The sequence below is a fragment of the Camelus ferus genome, chromosome 21, assembly GCF_009834535.1.
Source record: "Camelus ferus isolate YT-003-E chromosome 21, BCGSAC_Cfer_1.0, whole genome shotgun sequence".
NCBI classification, from domain to species: Eukaryota; Metazoa; Chordata; class Mammalia; order Artiodactyla; family Camelidae; genus Camelus; species Camelus ferus.
This window is the reverse complement of record NC_045716.1, coordinates 5,221,753-5,244,856: the sequence shown is the minus strand read 5'-3', so window position 1 is coordinate 5,244,856 and position 23,104 is coordinate 5,221,753. Positions and strand designations below refer to the sequence as shown.

At 36.0% G+C, this 23,104-nt stretch overlaps 2 protein-coding genes across 4 annotated transcripts in view; one reads left to right on the top strand and one right to left on the bottom strand.

Moving 5' to 3' along the window:
* Positions 1 to 23,104, top strand: part of RALGPS2 (Ral GEF with PH domain and SH3 binding motif 2) — a 136,003-nt gene that overhangs the window by 75,988 nt on the left and 36,911 nt on the right. The window lies entirely within an intron of this gene.
* Positions 170 to 22,811, bottom strand: ANGPTL1 (angiopoietin like 1). The gene is made up of 5 exons (XM_006187288.3): positions 22,453 to 22,811; positions 16,579 to 17,424; positions 5,451 to 5,644; positions 4,065 to 4,335; positions 170 to 2,801 (listed from the first exon to the last, which is right to left on the bottom strand). Exons 1-5 carry the CDS (start codon positions 22,460 to 22,462, stop codon positions 2,614 to 2,616), a joined length of 1,509 nt encoding a protein of 502 aa, XP_006187350.1. The 5' UTR covers positions 22,463 to 22,811; the 3' UTR covers positions 170 to 2,613.

The window sequence follows — 23,104 nt, the reverse complement described above, 5'->3', positions numbered from 1 at the left end:
ATCTTCATAGTCAGCCAGCTTTGGAGCATGAGGATGAGCTTAGTTGTAGGCATCTACTGAATTTCAAAGTGGTGTGTAATATTGGCCTTCTCCAGAATCTCTTGTTTCATAGGTCTGCTTCAGAGGTGCCAAGTTTCCTAGAAATGATGGTATCTTATTCAGTGCAGAGTTGAGTTTAAGTCATTTTTAGGATAAACTTTATTTCATTTATTAAAAGTAAACATAAATAATCCTTCTGTAAACCAGCTCCAAGGTTATAGCTCAATCTTACTGAAGGTAAGGCAACCACGTCTTATGTCTAGGTAACCTGTAAAGTAGCTGGCTGTTGAGACTTGCCTGCCGTACATGTGCCCTGTCTGATCTCCCACAAGATCCTCATTAGGCTACAGTCCCTTCCTGTGGCTGTTCTTGCCTCAGTTTTTCTTATGGCCCATTCTCTTAACTTCCTGCCATGACAGCAAACGTAGCTCTATTAGATTTGCTAATGAAGATCATGGGTCAGTGTAATTGTATGCCCAGAAAATTTAGCTATGGTTTCTTTTGATACATTTGTTTCTCACCCACTGTGCAACGCACTGTGATAGGTACTGCAGATGATACATAGACAGGTAGTCGTAATCTGATAAAATCTGCTGAGTTCTTACTCGTGCCAGGCATTATTCTGAATGTCTTAACTGCGTGTATTACCTCATCTGATTTTCACACTAACTACATGAGCTAGGTACTGTTGTCATCTCCATTTTACAGGTAAGAAAACTGAGGCAGGAGTATATAAATTGCCCCAGGGAATGCATGGTAGATTTGGGTCACAAACCCAGGCAGTTCTGACTTTAGGACCTATACTCAGCCGTCAGATAATACTGCTTCTTACTCCCTTCTCTCAAGGAGCTCAGTTGACTTTAAGTTTTTAAGCCCTCCCGGAACTTCAGAGTTACACCACCTTTATAAAGGAGAGCGGAATGGACCCTGTGGCCAAGGCAGTTAGCACTCAGCAGTTTCCTAGTTTATATGTTGACTTTGATGTGATTCTAATTTTAGTAATATTTCTTTTCTGTGAAAATTCTGTAAGATTTGTCTTTAGTAGACTTTTGGATGTTTAAGTGAAATGCTATAACTGTTCTGTCAATAAATGGAATGCCCTAGTAGAGTTTTATTCAATTAAGATTTGATAAAAACAATTAGATGTCTAATTTCTCCCGGAAATCTTACAGCAGACTTTTTTGGTTCTGGGCTGGGTGGAGGTGGGCACGGACTTTAAAACCATTCTGAGATGACTGTAGGTAAAAGAAAGAGTAACATCAGCATAGGTTTGATGTTCTCTCCTTTCACCAGAAGTTTTGTTTTGAGATGTGGCAGAGCAGAAACATTGGTCATACTGATGAACTTGAGTTGTTCAAATGATTATCTTCAGTTCTGATTAGTTGAGCAAAAGTTTCAAGAGATTTCTCTAAAATTTTTAGTTCACAAATGAGTTAAGAGAAGGTCAGCTCTAAGCAGTGAACATATTTCTAGAAGATTGGTGATGAAGTTGTTAATTGCAAAGATGAGGTAAAGACACACACTGAAGTGGAATTAGCAATTTGGACTGGCCAAACCACTGTGGATTCCACTCTGAGGCTGTTGAATCTCAGTATTGGAAAAATATCTAACAGTTCCTTAAAATTGTTTTAGTCCCACCCATAAGTATACAGTAATGCTTATAAAGCTGTCCACGCTTTCTGATTTGACTAGCAGACAAGTTTCTTCTTAATAGTAAGGATTAATAAATTAGTGAGGGAAATGTATTAATATATAAGCTTAGGGTTATAATTCAGATCTGTAAAACCATTGGCTCACTAACTATTCTGCACTTTTATAATAGCAGCATTTTACTGATATAACAACATAGAATGGATTTCAGGAGATTTTGGTGTTCAGCAAGTCATATGAAGATAATTTTGAAAAATTCATTTGTATATTTTTGTTTTTATAAATTGATCATTTAAATACTGCATACATTATTTTTTGTTTTTAAAAATGTGTGTTTTAATACTGTGGGTTTCTTAATTCTTTTGGGAAATTGACATACTGTCAGGAATTCAGATTTAATTATTTCATGTGAAAGGCACGAACTCAATTTGAAATAACTTTTATTCAATGCAGAATGTTGGCAAAACTAGAGTTTTTCTAATTTCCTGTCTATATTTTTATAAATAAAATGCATTACTTTGAAATCTTAAAATTATTTTTCCATTGGAAGTTATAGCATTCTCATAAAGTTTTTAAATAAATTGTTAACGATCTTGAACATGTATTGAATTTTGATTTAAAATAAAACTAAGATTTGTTTTACATTGTGACAAATATTTACATTTTAGAAAACAAACTTTGCCTGTATTTAGTCAATATTTTAAAAATAACTGAGTTTAGATACAGATAATCTTTTGCAGTATATTAAGGGAAGATGAAACTACATTCATAAATCCCCTTTTATCATTATGGTAAAAATCATTTTAAAAACTTTAAACTTTATCTGTAGAAATGAATTGTGCAAAATAATATATATGTAACATTTACACTTCTTGGAACTGAAAAATACAGAGTTCTATGTCATTTAAATTGGAGACTTTCTCTTCAGTCAATAGGCTTGATCATCATCTGAACTGCTCTCAAGGAGTATGACCCGCCTCGGTACTCGGCCCAAAATATTCCATCTTGGTACTTGCTTCTGTAATGGCCTCCTCTGTACCACACTCCATTTAGGTTTGAATGTGCGCAGGCGTTGTACCACCATCCTCCTTTATGAAAGTGGGCACAGTTTCCTTGGAGGGAAAAATACAGACATCAGAGGAAAACTTTCTTCTAAGTGTGGTGCTCTGTAAACCTTCAGTAACTCACTCTACCTCTAGAACAATGTGAGTTTTCTTACTGATTTCAGTTACCTTTATCTTCGTAGCTTTGTGTCCTCGTTTACTCTGTTACGGTTGCTTAAATATCAACTACTTGAAAGATAATTCGAATTGCCTTTTTTATTTTGTCTTAGTACATGCTTTTTTTTTTCCAAGCGATTTAGTTTTCTAGATAGCAGGGTAAATAAAATGCAAGCAGTATTTATTTGTATGTGAAAGAGAAAAAAAGATTGGAGAGATTAGAGAAGGAAAGATGAGAAGTTGCTAAAAGAGAGTAAAGTTTGGGGAAAACTGATTTTTGAAATAGCAAAAAAAATAACGTAAAATAGTCTTATCAGCAATCAAATGAGTTACTGTAAGAAAAGCATGTATTACGGTCATATCTGTCTTCCTTTTTCCCTCTTTGCCAGTGTGGACTAGAGAGCTGTGTGCTACTTGCCAAGACACTGCCGAACATAAAAATAAATCCGTTTTCAGAGGCTATCTCTTTATCAGGGCCAGAAACCTGGGTTAAAAAGGCAAAAGTATATGAAAATTAAGTTTAAAATTATATCATGTGGATGGCCTAATTGGTTCTTTCTGAAGAGAATGTTAATTTGCCCTGTGAATGAAGCTTTTTGCTGTTCCTGTGTCTTGTGCCGCAGTTGTCTTGCTGTTCCCCTTTACCAGGAAGTACAGAACGGCCCTCACCCCCGTTCCCTTACTGGCTTTGCATTTTCCTAAAGTCCTTGTCACCACCTGACACGTCATTTTGTCTCCTTCTAGAAAGTAAGTTCCAAGAGGGCAGGACCTTTGTTCCCTGCGTATCCTCAGCACCTACAGCAGTGCCTGGCACATAGTAGGTGTCCAGTGGGATTCGTTATGAACTTCAGGCAGCTGGCAGCGTCATTTCCAGATGAGTTTGTTTTGTTTCCCGCCTAGTCCCCATCCACCCCCACCCCACCCCCGCCAAGTTAGAGCAGTGGAACCTCATTCACAGAGTTCACACTTTGGGATTGCCTTAGACAAGAGAGCCTAGAGGCTGTTCCTTTCAGCACGTTACGTTCCCTTTGACTGTGTCCCAAATGACCTTTTGAGAAAGATGTGTAGCAGCATATACTTTAATAACAGGGTTCTATTTGATGCATAGAAAGCGGTGCTTGTACAGAAAGCACACATCCGTTTTTCCTTACTCACCTGCATACATATCTTTATCTCTGTCCAGTGTGGTGAACTGTTTACCATTATGCCACATCATGGAGTCCCCAGCGTTTCCCTGGTAGGTCCCCAGGCGCAGCCTATAGAATTCACTTTCAGGTTCCAGCCGAAAGCTGCTGTATTCTGCGTAGACTTTTTTATCACTCCAGTCTTCTAGTTCAATCAACAGCTTATAATTGTCTTGATTGCTAAGCTTGTAGATGTTTTCCAGTCCAAGCCAATATTCTCCATCAGTGTTTCCAAATCCTTTCTGTTAGTAAGCAAAGAGCATGAGCACATGAATAAGTGTGGAGATAACTTTTTTGTAGATAACTTTTGGACATTAGATAGCATGAATATATGGGCCATTTGGTGATAATGTGAACTTCATTTTTGTAGATCACCTGTTCTACTAAAGTTCCACATAGAAACTTTGTTTTGTTTTGCTTTCTCTTGTATTTATTTGCACATCTAGCTTCAAACTCTACAACTGAGACAAAGGTAAAAGGAGCTGAAAATTATTCAGAGTGACATTGATTAGTGAACTACTCAGATCCTTGAAAAGGGTTCCTGATTTCTCTCGTACTCAAAAGCCAAATTTTTATTCTGAAAGTATATAGATACTGTCCTCACCATAATCAAACAAAAAGGACATTAACAGTTTTATGATATTCAGTAAAAATGATAGTAACTGTTTCAGAACAGATTATCTTCTTTAGCTCTGTTGTAAATAAAATTAGTAAATATAAGAAGATATAACAGTAGTCTTCAAAGTTCCTTCTTTGAAAAATTAATGTTTGAAATGTAGATTAATGTTTGGAAAAATGATAAATAAATTAGCTATCCTATTTCAGTAAGCATTTGCCATTGCAGGTATGCAGCAGAATATAGATTTCTAACACTGAATGTACTTTCAAAGAGGTTGTGTTGCAGGATTTTTTTCCTAGTTATTTGTTTAGAAATTTGTGTAACTTCTCACATGGGTATATTAATGTCTCATTATTATAAACAATAGTATAAAGTATCGGAGTTCCAAAAAATGACCCTAGGACTAATTACCTTTGATGAAATACACTTGATAATGGGTACAGATGTAGTCATAAACAAAAAGGCAGTTGTCCTCTTAGAAAATGAAATCAAAGAATTAAACGTATGTATAAGCATCCAGAACGAAAGGGAGCATTTAGGGACGTCTTCAGTTCCCACTTGACGTTGTCACTTTGACTTTAAAACCAGAGATGAGAATCATCTTTTTGACAAATGTAATAATGAAAAGCACATGGGTAGTTATTTTTCCACTGTCTATCTTATTTATTGCTTAGAATGGCTACTATTGCAAGAGCTGCTTTGTTCCACCGCTCCCCCAGGTCTGAATCACTGATTTACCTTATAATTTTCCCAATTTCTGAAGAAGTTGACAGAGCCATCTGTTCTTTTCTGAATAACAGTCCAACCCCCAGGATCCAGGCTGTTCTCACACCATAACTGCAGTGGTCCATTGCTATTCTCAGGTTTGATCATGTAAATCCCGCTGGCCGAATGTCCAGCTTCTTTTGCATGCTGACAGTCTTTGAATGGTCCTGTAATTAAAACATCATTGATTGCCAGGAAACTTAATGTGGAAAGAACCATATTCAAACAGTTTTTAGTCAGAGTCTTACTTTTGTATCTTTCCTTACAGATAGCGCTTTTTATCTACTGTGTACGCGACGCTCTGAAGGTTAAAGACACTAAATAAAAGGATTGTCCCAGTCCCACTGTCTGAAACATTAACTTGTTTCATTTTCCACTGTTCTCGCAAGTCTTTGTCCACGTACATACATTTTTGTATTGTTATAATTCTTACACACTTAGAAAATGGAATTCTGTCTTTTTTTATTTTAACAAACATTTCCATGGGACTACAATCTCCATTCTAGGGCTTAACAGTAGCTGTAATATACAATCTTTGACGTTGATATATCATTGTTCATTCCTCTATCAATGGACACTGAGGTTTTACCTGATTTTTGCTATTATAACACTGTACAAAGTGTCTTCTTATTGGCTTCATTTTTTCATTTTTTTAAAAAAACGCTGTAAGATTGATCTACTGGATCAAAACTGCGTGGATAGTTTTACAGTTCTTCACAGTGCCCAGTTCACAGTTTCCAAAATTTGATTTCAGTGGAGCACACTAGTCCCGTGAGATAGTGAAAATGGCATTCCATGGTCACGTCAGTTTTAGAATTGCTAAATATTATATTACCCTTTTGGAAACTCCCAATATACATTCACATCCTAAAGAGAAGCCCTGAAATAAACCAGTTTCCCAAACTTTTGGAATTTTTTAACTTTTTCCCTCATACAGCAGTTCAGTAAGAATACATTTTAGGAATGTTGGCAAAATGCCTTTCTAAAGAGTTACATCAATTTATGTGACTAATAGTAATTTTCTTGTTTAATCTACACAGTGACCTTGTGATAGTTTACAGATGTTCCATGGAACTAACTGGTCTAAAGCTCTGTATCTTAGAAGATGATAAAACCTGGACTTAAACCCATTTCTTTCTAATCCCAGAGTTCATGCTCCGAACTGCTATTCTGCAGTTGTCCCCACATTATTTCATATTTTTATGAATTTTCTCCCTATTTTTTAATCCATTAATAAGTTCTTCATATCTTTTAAAATGACAAGCATTTTGTAAAGTCATTTGTAGAGTGGCTGACTCTTGAATCGTGATTTCCATGTTCTTTATCTAAAGAAAGATAGCTTCTAATTTTGCTGAGCGTTCTTTAGTTTCACCCTTCTCGTGTTTTGATGCTTTCTTTTTTATAAGCATGGAAAAATACTAAGTGATTCAGAAATAAGAATTACCATAAAGATTTATCGGAACAACAACAACAAAAGCATAGAAATTTCAGTTGTCATATTTTATGTTTTACTAAAGATTTTTAAATCCTGACATGTATAATATTTAGAAATTATGTGAAAGTAGGGAGTTCAGTCGAGTGAAACTCAGACAAGAAAATCTGTACCGTAATGATGGGGCTGTTGAAATTTTGAGAAATGTGTTATCTGTACTGTGCCAAGCATAATACAAAGGTCCCTTTGGGGCCTTGCTTTGGTAGAATTAATCTCATTAAATAGTTATACAGTTACATCATTAGGAGGAATTCTTAGAGACTGTAAACTCTTCCCTCTAGATTGTTCCTTGAGGGTGGAGACGACTTTTGTTTTCCTTCTGACTCCATGTCATCTGTGTTTTGACTATTAAGTAGGCTGTCAATTTTTCTTAAGCAAATGAATCAATTAATTTGCCATCACATTTTAAATACAAGGAAGTTGAGAACCACACACAAAGATCAGAGATGATCTGTTTCCCTAGTCCATATTTTTTATTATGCTTCATTGATATTTCTCTTTCAGATTTTTGAAAATTACAATACAATCACTGTAAGCACTACAGATTACTAGTAAAAAAATTTGTGGAAACTAGACATTCTTAATGCTGTCTTTCTTAGGTTATGTTTATTTTAGATATTAAATTTTTTAGTTCAAGATTTTCAATTTGATTCTTTTGTATAGCTTTGATTTCTCTTCTGAGATTTCCAATTTTACACTTATTATGAACATGTTTTCCTTTAAACTGTAATAACTACTTTAAAAATTCCTGTCCCTTTTATTCCTAGGTTGTTGAGATTTCTTACCATGAATGGATTTAGGATTTTGTCAAAGGCTTTTCGTTCGTCTACTGAGATGATGATATGGTTTTTGTTTTTTCATTTCTTAATATGATAAATTCTGTTAATTGTATTTTTAATGTTAAACCAACCTTGTGTTCCAGGAAAACCTCAACTTGGTCATGGTATATTATGATTTTTATATATAGCGGGATTTGACTCGCTGAAATTTTGTTAAGAATTTATGCTTTTATATTTATGAGGATATTGGTTAGTTTTCGTTATTAGCTCATAAATAGTTTCTTAAGCTGGGGAGGACTATTCTAAAAATAATGTTTGCCCTTTTCAGGCTGGCCATAAATTAAGTCACATTCCATTTGAATTCAGTGTGAATTATTTTTATATTATCTACCTTCTCGGTTAACTGAATTTAAATTACAAAGTGTTCAGAGCCTTTAACACAATGCTCAACAAAGTAATCATCATCCGTAATTTAGTTCCCTTTTCTTCTTCCTTGCTGACCTTGATACACAGTGGTAATTTATTTAATAATTTAAGCAGCTTGTTTAATAAATGCATGTCTGTTTAGTCAATAAATTTAATGTGGCTATTCAAAGATGAACCTACAGTCATTTCTGTTTTAGAAAAATAATGTGTTTCTGAAAAACCCCATGTTCTGAAAAATCATGCACTAAAAATAACAGCTAATGTTAGCTGTTAGCATGCTTGGTATTCAGCTGCAGTTGCTTGTGGCACAGAACATTTTATGTGCTTGGGGAAAATCCCATATGAACTAATATGACTGCTTTGTTTTACTGATCTTACTCTCTTTTTTTCACTAGTCACATATGAGTTACATCACATTACGGAAATGTGCATTGAACTCGAGTCAGAGAAGGTTAGAGAGGTTTATTTCAGACTAGGATGGAATTTATAGAGTTTTAATTTCCTAAGTTGGGAATAAGATGAAAGGAAAAGTGAAGAATGATTTCCAGGTCCAATCTTGGATTAATTTGTGTAATGCATTGTAACATATTTATTTGTTTACTCATAGAACGTCCCATGGACAAGGACTTTTTGTTTTTTGGTTGTGTATCCACAGTTTAACCCATTAGGCCCTCAAGTATCTGCTGACCTACGTGATTCCTGGCAGCCACAGTGGTTTCCTCATTCTGCATTATTATTCCCAGAAATGTCTTTTCTGCGTCTGGTGTAGACTGGAAACTGTTTTAGGCTCCAGGGATAAACCATAGATTCTGATGGCAAGTTGGGGAAGTGGCGGGAGAGAATCCACTGCAGCTTGATGAGTACTCTGGTGGAGTTACTAGCAGGGCACATGGGAGCTCTGGCCAAGAAATGGCTAACCCAGATTTGTGGGCAAGAGATGGGGTCGGCTCCATCTCAGCTGAGTTGTGAAGACTGAGTAGGAGTGAGGCTAGTGGGCAGAGGAGGTCCGATCAGGGCCCCACATGTGCTGAGGTATGGAGACAGAGAAGAGAGCTCGGTGCTCTCGAGGAGTTACAAGTTCAGCGTGTCCGAAATGTAAATGGTAGAAGGTGGTGCTTGGAACTCTTGAGGTCGGCTGTAGGGTTGAAATTGGTTTCTGCAGTCTAAAAGTACAGTCATCGCAGTTGTTTACAAAGTCAGACAGATTTTTTTTTCTAAGTTGCCACTTCCGGAATAGTCAAGGATATCTGAGGAATATTGCTCTTATTTTAAAACCTGTTTGTTGTAGTTAATGCACACATGAAGTGGTTTTATTGCAATACATGTAAATATCTCTCTCCTTTCAGAAATATGCCTATTCATGAATGTCATCTTTGTAAATGTTTGCTCTGCACTCATTTGAGTATAGTTTTGACAGTTTACATTTTATATTTGACTGTATAGTCATGAGTTGGACTTTAACTAGATTATTTAAATGGATGTAAAATACAGAAGCATCAAGGTTTTGAATGTTGACAGAAAATTTGTAAAATACCATTTGTTCCTTTTCTGCTCTTTAATAGGCCCTCAGATGTTTAAGCAAATTGAGGAGTCCTGGGTTTTTAGATCCAGCTTTGATTTGATACAGATTTCAACTTATACAAATTTTAACTTCAACTTTAAGTTTCAACCCACTTTTTTACGGTGGGCTTCGTGTTTGCAGTGTGGATGCCTGTTGGAGTTGGTTGCGACAAAGGCTTAGGAAAATTTAGTTGAAATCTTTTTCCAAGAAATCTGGATAAAATTAGCAGTGCTTATAGCTATCTTTTCCTCCTCAGTAAAAATGGTAAGTAACAGAATTTAGTCCTTGTTTATATTTATTTGTAGAGACGAACCCTTAACCTGTCTTAGCCAAGTGTGTACTGTTGATCTTGGCAGAAATGTTTTCTCCTTCTTACTTGCATACCTTATTTTCCGTTCTAGAATTAAATTAGAGATCATTCTTATACTCAGTGTTTTACTGCTTTCTCTGTACCATAAAAAGACGCTTAGTAGGAATTCTTACATGACTAGTAGGAAAGTACAGCTTTGTTTTTGAGAGGTCAGTTTTAACTTGCTGGTTTGTGCATTATTAGAGATAAATTAATTGATTTATTTGACATGATATTTATATATGATTCAGAAATTTGTTCATAATGGTTCAGAAGGGTATGGACTGGAAGTACCTTTCTTTCAAAATAGGAATTTTATTAACTTTTTTCTTGCTTTGAGTAATCTTGAAACAGTCTTTGTCTTCTGTGACACACAATTGGATTCTTGTCAAGGCAGAAAAATGCAATTCTCGACATTGAATTTGAAGGATGAGTTCTCTTCCTCAATATATTTGATGATTAAAATGTGTATAGGGCTAACAAACCAGTTAATAGTCTGATTCATCATGGAAAGATAAATACTGACTAGTCATGCCACATATTTTGCAACATGTATTTTTCATTAAGAACTCGTATCTTTTAACAGAACTGGGTTAAAACAGAAAAAAAAATTTCATGCTTTGAATAGCACCTTTACTGGAAACCATCTTTATTTAACATCCCTGTCCTTTTTACATAGAGAAACTGTTTAATTACCTAAAAGGAAAATCCTTTTCTTTTCATTGAATTTCTCATTTATTTTCTTACTTTGTCCTAATCCCATGCTCTTTTTATAGGAGAAAACAGGACAAAAAAGATAACCAATTTAGAGCTTTCAAATGGTCAGCAAGTAAAATCTTTTGAGAGGTAAACTTTTTTTATTGGGTTCTGAATTAAGTGTTAGATAAATATATTCAACAGCATTTCTGAAATCGGAAGTTTGAAGCAAATAGTTTTATAGTGGTAATAGACTCTTTCTTGTAATAATATGAATTACTTTGTTTATTAATCTGTGAGTTTGAAGTGCAGTTAGCAACCTGAGCTTTCATATTGAAATTACTTAAGAACATATCAGCTGTTTTTCATGACTGGTTAATAAAATTGTATTTCAGCCCCTTTGCTTAACCAGTCTTCTTTGGTTTAGTTTTTCTTGGTTGCAGTGTTAATATAAGCTTTCCACTGAAATCAACTGCATTTTTTAAATTTACTGACAGGAAGCATTACAAATCATTGAAAATCAGCTTATTATCCACTAAAAAGCATATTTTTACTTTCCAATGACTGTTTTTCAAAATTAACTTTGTAAGCTTACCTTTTATATTCCCATATGTGGCAAGGTATATGTTGGGAAGTGTACAGAAAAATGTAGTCATGCTGGTCAGACCATATACAAAACATTTCCACATGCATCACCTCATTTAGTCATCACAGCAGACTCTTTCACAACGGAAGCAACTGTGCCTCAGAAAAGCCTTGACAGAATCCAAGTTTCCTGATACTCAGATCTATTTTCTAACACACTATGAAGGCACTTTCTCAACTCCATTCACCTACAAGGAATGAACTTATTTATATTAATACATCATTTGTAAAAGGATAATGTTTTCTTTTATAGAAGACTAACCCAAAATACAGCCAATGAATAACATTAACAGTTAAGAATTTTTTGATGGCAGCTTGCCAGGTGTGTAGTTACATTCCCAAACATTTTATTTTCAAGGTAGAGGGAAAGTAATGTTTCTAGAGATAATTTATTGTAAACAAGCAAAAATTATTCTGTTACTTGCCGTAAGTTCATAGTAAGTTTGTTCTCTTGAGGTACATTTTTCTTATAACCATTTTAAAAGAAAATATAAAATTTCCTGTCATTAAAACCTCTTTAAAAAATGTTAGTAAGATATACATAACATAAAATTTGCCAACTTGACCATTTTTAAATATACGGTTCAGTGGCATTAGTACAGTCTCATTATTATGGAGCTTGACTCTACCTTTCTTCATCTTGCAAAACTGAAGCTCTGTACCCATTAAACAGCAACTCTCCATTCTCCCTTCACTGCAGCCCCTGGCAGCCACCATTCTCCTATCTCTGAATTTGACTACTCTAGGTACCTCATGTAAGTGGAATCATACAGTATTTGACTTCTTGTGACTGAGTAGAACACTTTTTAAGTAATACATGCACATTATGCATTTAGAGAGTGTGGAATGACCATGTACCTACATGTAGAGTGCAGGAATGGGAACTTCTTGGTGCTAGAAGCATATGTAAATAAAGCAGTAGCCATCCATCTCTTTGCCCTTTTTGTGCAAGTACCCAAACAGCTTAGACATACTTTCCAGTCTGATATAAGAATAATATGAACAAAGATTTTAGCACATTATATGTAAAGAAAAAGTAGCAAGTCTGGTTTTTGTCACTTCTGGTGATTTATATTTGGTAAGAATCATAGAATATTAGAACTAGAAGGAGGTGTTAGAACCATCCAGTCCAACCGGTGCTCTCACTGTGCAAATGAGAAAACAGAGACAGACGGGCAAAGTGACTTACCCGAGGTCAGTAACAAAGGAAACAGGTTTTCTTAATTCTGTGCGATTTCCCTTACATGTTCATTAGTGTACTGATGAACATTCTATGGTATAGCTAGTTATGTCCTTGAATTTCAGAGGCCAACTTTTATAGAAAAAAAAGAAAAGTTAATGTTTACTTATTATAACAAATAAATAATGAATAACAGAAAAAGTTATGCCTGTGCTTAATTTTTACATTAAGTATTGGTTTATTATGGAGATATATATATAGATATATAGATATATATAGATATATGGATATATATAGATATACACACACACCCCCCCCCCATTGTTTTATTAAAGCAAAAGCCTGTTAAATGGGACCTTTGATGTGCTAAATCCCTATTACGGGATTTAATTTTGTGTATTTGCTTGTTTTTTGCACTGCAGCTCAGTGTATAATAAAACCTAGAACTGATGCATCTCATTTTGCACAGGCGTTTTTAGTGTGTCAGTGTAGGGATATGTGAATAATCATTTCTTCTAGAACTGATGATACCATCCACTTAAGATTCAGCACCCACAAAAACACTCCATGCAAGTCATCTTCATCCTTATATAATTGTACACCCCCATCAGTTAAAAATTTTTCACACACTTCAATTATGTTTATTTACAACTTACATGTACACACTACTATGCTGATAAATTTTATACATTTAAAGCTTATACAAGAGGTATGTTTTAAAGGATATAAAAAATAAATATATATTCTTTTTATACCCAGGTGACCATTTCATACACATAAATCCTTTGGAAATCAAAGGGTGTGGGGAAATTAATAATCATCATTTGCCTAATTTAATGGTACTTGAACCTGTTGTTACTGAGAGTTGGAACAGTATAGAATGACTGACTCACTATAATAGAATGTGTTAAAGTACTTTCGTGAAGCTCTTTGGAATGACAACTGTAAGAAGCTCTGTAAGAGTGTAATATCAAGTCAACCAGCATTTATTTAGCGTGTGCAAGTGACACAATATCCATCTACAGGAAGGAGCTTACGTTATGGGTGGAAGGCATTTTATTTAGATGTGTGTAGAAGTACTATGAGTACATGTAAAAATAACTGATAATTCAAGAGGGGACATAAGAAATGTTGCATCTATGTTAACAGAGTAAAGATATTCGTATAGAAGCAATCACTTTAAGCCTGTGGGAGTCAAAAGGGCTTCGAGAAGGACTTGCTATTTTATTTTATTTCATTTTATTTTATTTTAGTCTGAGTCTTATTTGAATAGGCAGAAAACAGAAAATATTTAGAAGACAATGAGTTGATTCATTTTATAGAAGCAGATGGCTTTTGTGAAAGAAATTAATGGAAGGAAAGCTAAAGAAGTAGGATTGATTCTTTTGAGGAGTACACTAATCTTACCCAAGCTAAGCAAACTGGACTTTTTCTGTTTGCAGTGGGAAGCTGCTGGGCGGAAGTGTGGTGTGATCAGAATGGTAGTTTAAGACGAATCTGTTCGCAGTGTAGAATACATTTTGATGGAGAGAGAAAATGGAGTTAGACCAGTTGGCAAGCTATTACACAATTCTTAGTAAGAATTAACATTTGAGTGCCAGACACTGTTCTAATCACTCCTCGAGTGTTCAACTCTTAAGAAGTAAATACTGTTATTACCCATTTTATAGGTGAGAAAACTGAGGCACAGAGCAACCATCCCCTCTCCACCTCCCAAGATCTCACAGCTTGTAATCCAGGACATCTCTATCCTCTAGCTGTTGCCATAGATCACTTGGATCTCAGTTAGTTCTGGCTCTGGATAGAAATGAGGGATACACTCATGAAAGACTGAAAAGCCACATGGGTAGAACTTAGTTAGCTATGTGTGTGAGGCAGGAGAGAAGTGTCAAAGATCAGCCAAGCAAATTCAGAAATGGGTAGTAACAAACCAAAATAGAGAAATAAAAATCCATTGGCCTGTCACTTTTACTTACAGAAATTTATCCTAAGGATATAATCATAGAAAAAGAAAAAGAACAAAGTTAATTTTTGAAGTTACAAGAATATTGGTTACCATGTTTATGAGATGGGAAAAAAAATTTTGAAGGTTATTACTAAAGTGTTAACTGTAGTTTATTTCTGGGTATTTGGATATTAAAAAGCATACCTTTTAAAAAAGTTTATCAGTGTTTTCTGGATTTTCTTCAGTAACTCTATTGCTTTTATAATAATAATTTACTTATTTCTAAAAGGAGAATGCTAATTTGGAGAAGAAATTGTTTTAGAGTTTAGTTATTAATTTATTGATTCATTCCTCAAGTATTTATTGTACTGCTTACAATATGCTAAGTACAATATGCCAAATCTGATCTTGGCTAGATGTTTGAAGTAGGAAATGGAAAGACAGTTTACTTTCTTCCAGAAGTGTTCAGTCCAGCAGGGAGACAGACATGCAATCAAATAACTCCAGTGTAATGTGATGTAAAAAAAAAAAAAACCAACAGAAACAAAACAAATGTTTGGGGAGGAGCCATCTGGTTATGTTTGTTTAAATCTGGGAAGGTATAAAATTTAAGATACTGTTTTAGCTAAGCCTTCAATCTGCCAGGTTGACAGATAAACTGAAAGAAGGCATTTCAGGAGAGGAAGAAGCAGCGTGTGAGGTAACAGTCAAACATCCAGATGCAAATATCCGGCTTTGGTTAGAATCAGGAGGGAGGGCTTCCATGCAGGAGTCCTCTGATCAGTGGTGATACTTGTAGCCTGGAAGACGAATGGGACCTCTAAAATAGAGTATCTTCAAGGAAGTCTTTTTAAGCCGAAGGAGAAGGAAGAAGATGCCAACGAAGGACCTAGAGAAGCAGGAAGAGTCAGAGTATTATGATGTGGAGGCCCAAGGAAGTGGAGGTGCGAATGGTCAGTGGTGTCCCCTGCTGCAGAAAGGCTTGACCACTTTGTGATGTGCATATTTCCAGTCTTTGCTCTGTGTTTTTTGTTGTTGTCTAAAATTATTTCTTAGTCTATGTGCAGTTTTATGTCCTGTCTTTTCAATAGGTGAATGAACTACAATTTCTTTTTTGGGGGGAGGGGGGCATTTGGGTTTTTCCCTTCACTCTAAGGAAACAAATCAACTTGTGAAAGAGTTCAGGAGAACAGCTTATGAGCAATTGGATGTAGGTATAAAACAAATGTATTCGGAATGTTAGCAGTGAGCTAAACAGAAAGATGAATTATTCATCTGCATTCTGGGCACCTTGATCAGTGACCGGTATGGAATGAGTGGAGGGAGGAAGGAATGAAATTAAGAAATAGAGGTAGAGATACTAGTATCAATTCTCGGGTATTTTATGTAGTAAAAAGTTACTTATATGTATATGGTTACAAGGTGCAGTTGTAGTTTTTTAGCCGTAGAAAATGGGTGGGCTATTTTCCTCTTTAGAGTGAGGGCAAAAAAGCACGGGTTTTATGCTGATGTTTTCAAGACAGGAAAGAACAAGGACCCTAGGCCCAAGTAGACTTAATCTCAGTACAGTGGTAGGTGGTAGGTTAGTTTGAGGCTTTGGGAGGGTGAAAGCACATCTTTAAATGTCCCTTTTGAAGAGGAGGATGATGGGAAGAGCAGCAAGAGGTAGATGGAAGAATTGCTGAGCAGCAGTGAGGGCGTGGCTGGAGGTCGGTGGATGGTTATAGAGGTGAGGAGTGGACCATGGACTCATTCCTGTCTCAGCAATAGTAACAGACTGTAAGAATTTGGATGAAAGAGTGTTTTTCTCCACAGAATACACTGTTTTTGTAAACTGTTAGACTCCTAGAGCTGCGAGATGTATTTAAGTTCAATTCTTGGTTAATAGCAAACAAAAATAGAAAATTTAATGCTCATGCATAATTACATAACCAAAATGAAGAATAGGCTGTATTATGAGGCTTGTTTCATAAACCATAAAACACATTTACCTTCTCTTTCCATTTTTAACAGTAGGAGGTAACTCACCTTCATTGATGAAAGTTACTGGTGGCATCTTGAAAGGGCTTTTGGTGGGAGACGTTGCCAGCTCAGGTGATGGCATCAAGTCCCTGGGATAGCCGGGATCCCTCTGGATCTCGTTGCCCCCCAGCAGACCAGGAGTGTACTGGTGACTGTTAGGGATGTGCTGTGGCACCACCTGGACGAGAGGAGGAGACACGTGCGGGTCTTGTCGGGAGAATATCCTCAAGCACTGTTCTTCCAGCAAAGTGATCATCACAGACTGGTTATTGACAAGATCAGTCAAGGAGGCGTATTTCACCTCTAGTTCCCTGTACCTTGTTGCCATCTTCAACATTTCTGTGGTGACATTGAGGATTTTATTTTCCAACTGGGAGAGTTCCAGTGAATTATCCCTCTTACGAATAATCTCATGTAACAGTTGCATGTAGAGTTGAGTAACACGAGAGTTCATGTTACGGCTTTCTTTTCTCAGCAGCTTTACCTCATTGACTATGTTTCCGTCTACATCCACCACCAGTTGCAGGACGTCTATCTCCCGCTTCTGCCGGGAGAGCACGTCCTTCAGGTTTTCAAGGTCCATCCTGGTGATCATGTCTTTAATGGTACCTGCGTCTTGCCCTTTGGTATTGACACAAATCGGCCCTGTTATTTTTTGTTCAGGTACCAGGAATGTGTATGCACATTTCTTTGCTTCCTCTTTACCATCTGTAGCACGAGGGTATCTCCTCTGGGTTATTTTTTTTATTTTAAACTGTCCTCCTCTGCAGTGTCCAATGCCCATTAGTAGGAAGAATAGCACACTTAGGGTCCAGATAAAGGCCTTCATTTTGAAGTGAGGTTGTATGATGTCTTTAAAAACAAAATAAAAAAACCATTGAAGGTAAAAAGTAAAAAGAATTGATGTCGATCCACTTGTAAAGTCAGTAATATTAAAAATATCTAAGGGAAAACCTGAATATCTAGTGGTGTTGATAAGTTGGGCCAGAATTAAAGTGATTACCTTCTTAAATTCAATATTATAGTGCCTTCATATTTGTTTAAAAATTAGGTTTCAGGGAACAGCTCTGCAGCTGGCACCTTACCGTGCTGCTTTGTGTTCCTCAGCGCCCTGTGCAGCTCTGGGTGAGAGCCCACTGTGTGCTGAGATGCCGTTAGGTGCTTCCGGGGCTCTTGAAACCCTAATAGGACACCTTTCTTACCTTGAAAAGCTTATTTACTTTCTTAAGTCCCTGAAAATGTTTGTAAGGCAATCGTTAAAACATTCTCCCCTGACTAGTGTGAAAGTTACCAATCAGTATTTTATATCGAAATTGTGCAGTTTCAGTTAAATTGGCCCTCTCTGAAAGTATCTTTTTTAATCCAACAAATTAAAGAAACAAACATTTTTAGATAGCTCTAAAACCAGAAAGTTCTAGCATCTTATTTTTTGTTCGTTTTGGTAGCATGGCCTTTTGGGATTGGTGTCAAGTTGAAGAATGATAGAATGCTTACAGTCATTATTGTGGGTAACTGTTTCCTAAACCGTACTCATATATATGCTCTCAGCTTATATATGAGTCAGCAGGTTCATTCTTCTGACAGAAGTTCTGCTGAACTGCATTTTATTAAAATGTTAATAATTTCCTAATGCTGTTACCAAGGAAAGAAACTCATCTGTTAGTTGAATATGATCATCTGAGTTGGAAAGTGCCTTCAAGACCATCCCATCTAAGACCTCTTTGCACCCATGCGCATGCTGAAGGCCAAGGCCACACAAATAGGTGGCGTTACAGCCAGGTCCAGAGGTCAGGTTCCCTGGCGCCTCAGTCAGTGCTGACAGCAGTGGCACATACGCTAAAATGTGTGCTAGGAATGTTTCATTTTTGCTGTGGCAGGTAAGAAACACTTGTCCTTTATAGTACAATTTCTGTCGGAACACTAGAGGAAACAATAGAACTGGTTCCCAGAACCAGAGCTGTCTCCTTTCTCTTTAGTTAGCTCCCTAAAGGGTGGTAGCAGTAGAATGAGTGCGGCGTGTCCCCCCGCCCGGTTTATTAGCGAGCTGCTGTAGTCCAGCCCACTTTCCCACTCTAGAAAACTCGATTCCTATCTGCTGTTTTTGAGGGATGGCAGTGGATACACTAATAACTTCTCTATCCCATTTTCCACACAGGTACTTGTCTTTTTTTGATTTGGGAAGCCAGGTCCCAAGTTGTTTATCCCAGATGCTAATCATAATAGCAACGCAGCAGTAACAATAGTTCGTATTTATTGGGTGCCTGTTGAGAAGCAGGCATTGTTTTAAGCCTTTTACATACATTAAATCATTTACTTCTCATCACAGCCCCCTGGGGTAGGTTATTATAATCCGCATTTTCAGATGAAGAAACTGGCATCCAAAAGTTAAGTATCTCACCCAGAGTCACTCAGCTTCTGTGACATGGAGCCAGAATTTGAACCCAGGCAGAAGACTCCGGAGTTCATGTTTTTCACTAACAACTACATCATAAGGCAACATAGTCTGTCCTGTTTTCTATCACCAATGTTTATAACAACCCTTTATATTCGTGTAGTGCCTAACTCATGCCCAACCGCACTGTGAAGTAAACATACCGTCTTGCAAAGAAAGAAACCTGGAGAAGTTAGAACATTCAAATGGGATTCGGATCTCCTACTTGTAATTTTTTAGACCTGTGATTTTTATCCTAGTCACGTCGTAACTACAGAGGCATATTAATTTTGTGTTTCTTGTCTTTCAGTCTTTTCCTGGTTTCTGTCTCTTTACATTGACCCGCTACTGAATTATGCACAGGTTCTTGCGGATCCGTTTTATATCCCAGGCCTGTCTGCTATTGTTCCTTCCCTCCGTGTGTATTCTGTTGGTTGATGGTTAATATGAATTAACTGTGGTTATGGCTAATTAATTATGGTCTCTGTGATTATGAACCCTCCTAAAATTAAAGGTTAAATCAATGAATTATGGACTCTTCAACCAGAGTCATAAAGATGATGACTAGTGTCTAAAACCATGTCTCCTTACTTTGTTGTGTTCAAATGAGTGATGTTTGCAAAATGGGGTGATAATGAAAATAAAGCGAAGAATGGATGGAATGTGGAGAATAATTTCTTTTACTAACATAGTCCAGATAGGAAGGAGGGGCATAATAATAGCCTGTGTTTGTGTCAGAGGCCTTCTCTTTGCTGCCTGATAGTGTTTTCAGTTTTGGGTTTTCATAGTTTGCCTTCTGGCATCAGTAGAAAATTTAGACTGAGCGTTACCTATTTTATCAAAAAAGGACTGTAGTTACTATATTAGAGTTCCCTATACCAATAACCAGTAAAATGCATCTTGTTATGCTTACAGATTCATAGAATTTAGATGTGGTTTATTTTTAAAACTGAAGACAGTAAAATAGAAGCCATCGGCCCCCTGCAAAAATGTACAGCGTTTCACCTCCGTAGATAGTTGAAGTGTCTAGGGTTCACATGCACTCGTTTCGTTCACTTCAGTAATAAATTGGAAACTCTTAGATCATAAAATTATTGTATTTAAGTAACTTACTATGAAATAAGCTACCGAAACAAGGAAAATTCAGAAGGTATCATGAAACTTCAAAACATGTAGAATTTTCTGAACAATATTCTGATTGAAAAGCTTATATTCCTACCAGGTAGAGTTTTATAGAACAACTAAGAGCATATAATCGAAGGTTATTGCTGTTGTTTGTGTTGTCATGGAAGAACAAAAATGTGAAAATAGGAATTAAATCAAAATTGCAGTAGCTTGTTTTTGGTGTATTCTGCCCTGGCTCTTTGTGGGTTCCTGGATGATTAAGTCCTGAGATGAATTATGGTCTACCCTAAGAGAATCTGACCTAAGGTAATACTTAAAGGAGGCAACTAAAAGTTTATTTTTTTTAATGTATACAATCCTCTTATCCTTTACAAAAGTAATGACTTCGTTGTCACCCAAAGCTGAATAAGGAACTGCATTTCTTAAGTAGTAGACTAAGCTACGTCATGTGTAAAGAACGGGTTTTTAAAATACACTTACTGTTACCTTTTATAAAAACATTCTCTTATTTAATATTTTCCCACATATGTTCAGTTTTTAAAAGTGAAAGATCCATAAATCTGTGTTACCTCATAAAACCTTTCTGTATATGTTAAAATTTTCCAAGGCCTCACGAGAATGTTGTAAATTAGTTACAGTGTACTTAAATTTAAATCTGTGTCTTTGCTTGGTTGTTTTTAGGAGAAAAAAAAAAAAGTCTTCCATGCTTTGAGTAAATTTTATTGGTACTGTTTCTCTTCATAGTTGCTACACTGCCAGCTAATAGAGAGAAGAAATGAAAGTCAGGATTTACTTGCTTTCACGTGGTAAACTCATCGAGGCGTTTAGCGGACTGTGTCATGCCCTGAAAATGGCATGAAACAATGAGCTTAAATTTATGAGGCATTGAAGGCACCTTAGATAAAGAACTTCTAGATTCTGGGAATTTATGTTCTGGGAAGAGACTTGAGAACAATCTCATGCCCTAGAGATATTTAAGAAAAGGATAAATAGTTATCTGGGTTTCCGATTAAATGCTTGCCTAAGGCTTCAGTAAGAACTGAAGTTTAATTGAGGTCCTGTACTTTTCATTGCAGCAACAACAAACAAAAGAGAGATGACAGTATTTCAGATCCAATATTGCTTGGAAATTTTATCAGAATTTCATGTAAAATATGTTTAAAGGAGATCCTCCCAGTTGTTTAAGAGTTCTGAATCTTTAAGGAAAGGACATGAAAGTAAAGTTGAAGAAATCTTATTTAGTTTTACCCATTATTTGCTGGTTGAACATTCTTACCTTGCATATCTTTGATTTTGAAAAGGACAGAGGTTCCCCAAATCATAACAAATTTAAGTGTCTTTGATGTTAAAGCTTATTGTTGGTAACTAGTAGTTTTATTTTTTAATAATTCTAGTAATACAATTAAACATAGCCCCCAGATAGAATATTGAAAGAATTGTTTTTGTTGACCAAAATTATATCTTTCTAAAAATATTGTATATTTTTGGTCTTTTAATTGTGCATATAAGTAATTGTATCTTCCGGGTTCTTAATTTCTATTGTTTATGCTGACTACTTACACAATACTTCTACCACATTTTATTTCTTCTCCTCAATTCTAATCTGTAAGGTTTCAGGATTTTTTTTTTTTAATGTATCGATCACTTTGCTTTCTCAATTCCAGTTGTAACCTTTTTCATTTCTGTTACTCAAATTAAAGTTCTGTACATGTAAGCCTGGAAAACTATTTGAAAGTTTGAGTTTTAGCAAGAAATACCATGGACTGACTTGAAACCTTTAGTATTTAATTATACTAGGTTATGCCATAATTGAGGTATTGTTGCAGAGCCTTTCGGTTAATTTTGTATCTTCTTAGCTGTGTTTTGTAGATATCTAACAGTGTATGTAAATATTTAGCATATACACTGTAGCTGTGTAAAGAGAGACGAATCATGTTTACAACTATTTTCTTTAATTTGTATCCCTTTGTTTTAATCCCTGTGCTATAAGTCTTATAATCTGTTACTTGTTAAAATTTCTCTTCTGGTGTCACTAAAGGACTTGTTTTCTGAGACCCAACATGTATGCATCAGTCTATAAACATACACACTAAGTATCATTAAACTGAACCTCGAATAATTCACTAATCATCATAAAGTATATAATGACCAGTTTTTACATAAAGTTGCAAAACAAAACTTTTTTCAGATGAAATAAATTGTAGTATATTCCAGAGTTCTTTGATTAATAAGAGATTTTGAAATTTCTACTACAAATGTAAAATAATTATACATTTCAACAGGCATAGAATCTTTAAATAAAAATAAAAGAAATATCAAAGTACCTTTTTGCATCTGTTGATAAAGCAAACTCAGAAACTTGCTGCTCTTGTTCTTGCTTTTAAAAAATCAGTGTAGAAGTTTGTTCGTCTGTGATTTTAATGGCAACTGCATTTTTGTTTTGGGCCGTTGAGTCCAAGCTGTAATAAGGAACTTCTTTTTCTTCTTACAGCACTAATCAATTGAATTTGACAAGCCACCTATGTAATTTTAAGTAGTGTAGTGGAAGTTCTGGTCTGCGGGCTGTCTTTAATCCAGCAGAGAAAGCATTGTGGCTTTGCTCTGTCTGCCACATGGAGAAATGCAGTAACCAGCTGCAGCTGACCCAGATTGTATATACAGTACCCTCGAATAGTGACTCCCTCTCTTTCTCGGTAGACTCAAGTTCAGCCCACATATTACGTCACCAAAAATTTGCTGGAAACTGGGGGGCGGGGGGTGGAAATCTCCTTAGGATTTCCTCTCTGTAGCCTTAAATAGGGGTGGGGGTGGTGGGATCAGCAGGAGGCTGAATGGCTTGGAACAAGGAGAGACTGTGTGCAGGTTGAAGGAAGGGCACCATCTGGAAACAAACTATCATAGTTCAGCGGGCAATTATAAAACAAACATTTTAGTCTGCTGGCTGGAGATCTTTTAAGTTGAATGCTGAAAAAATAG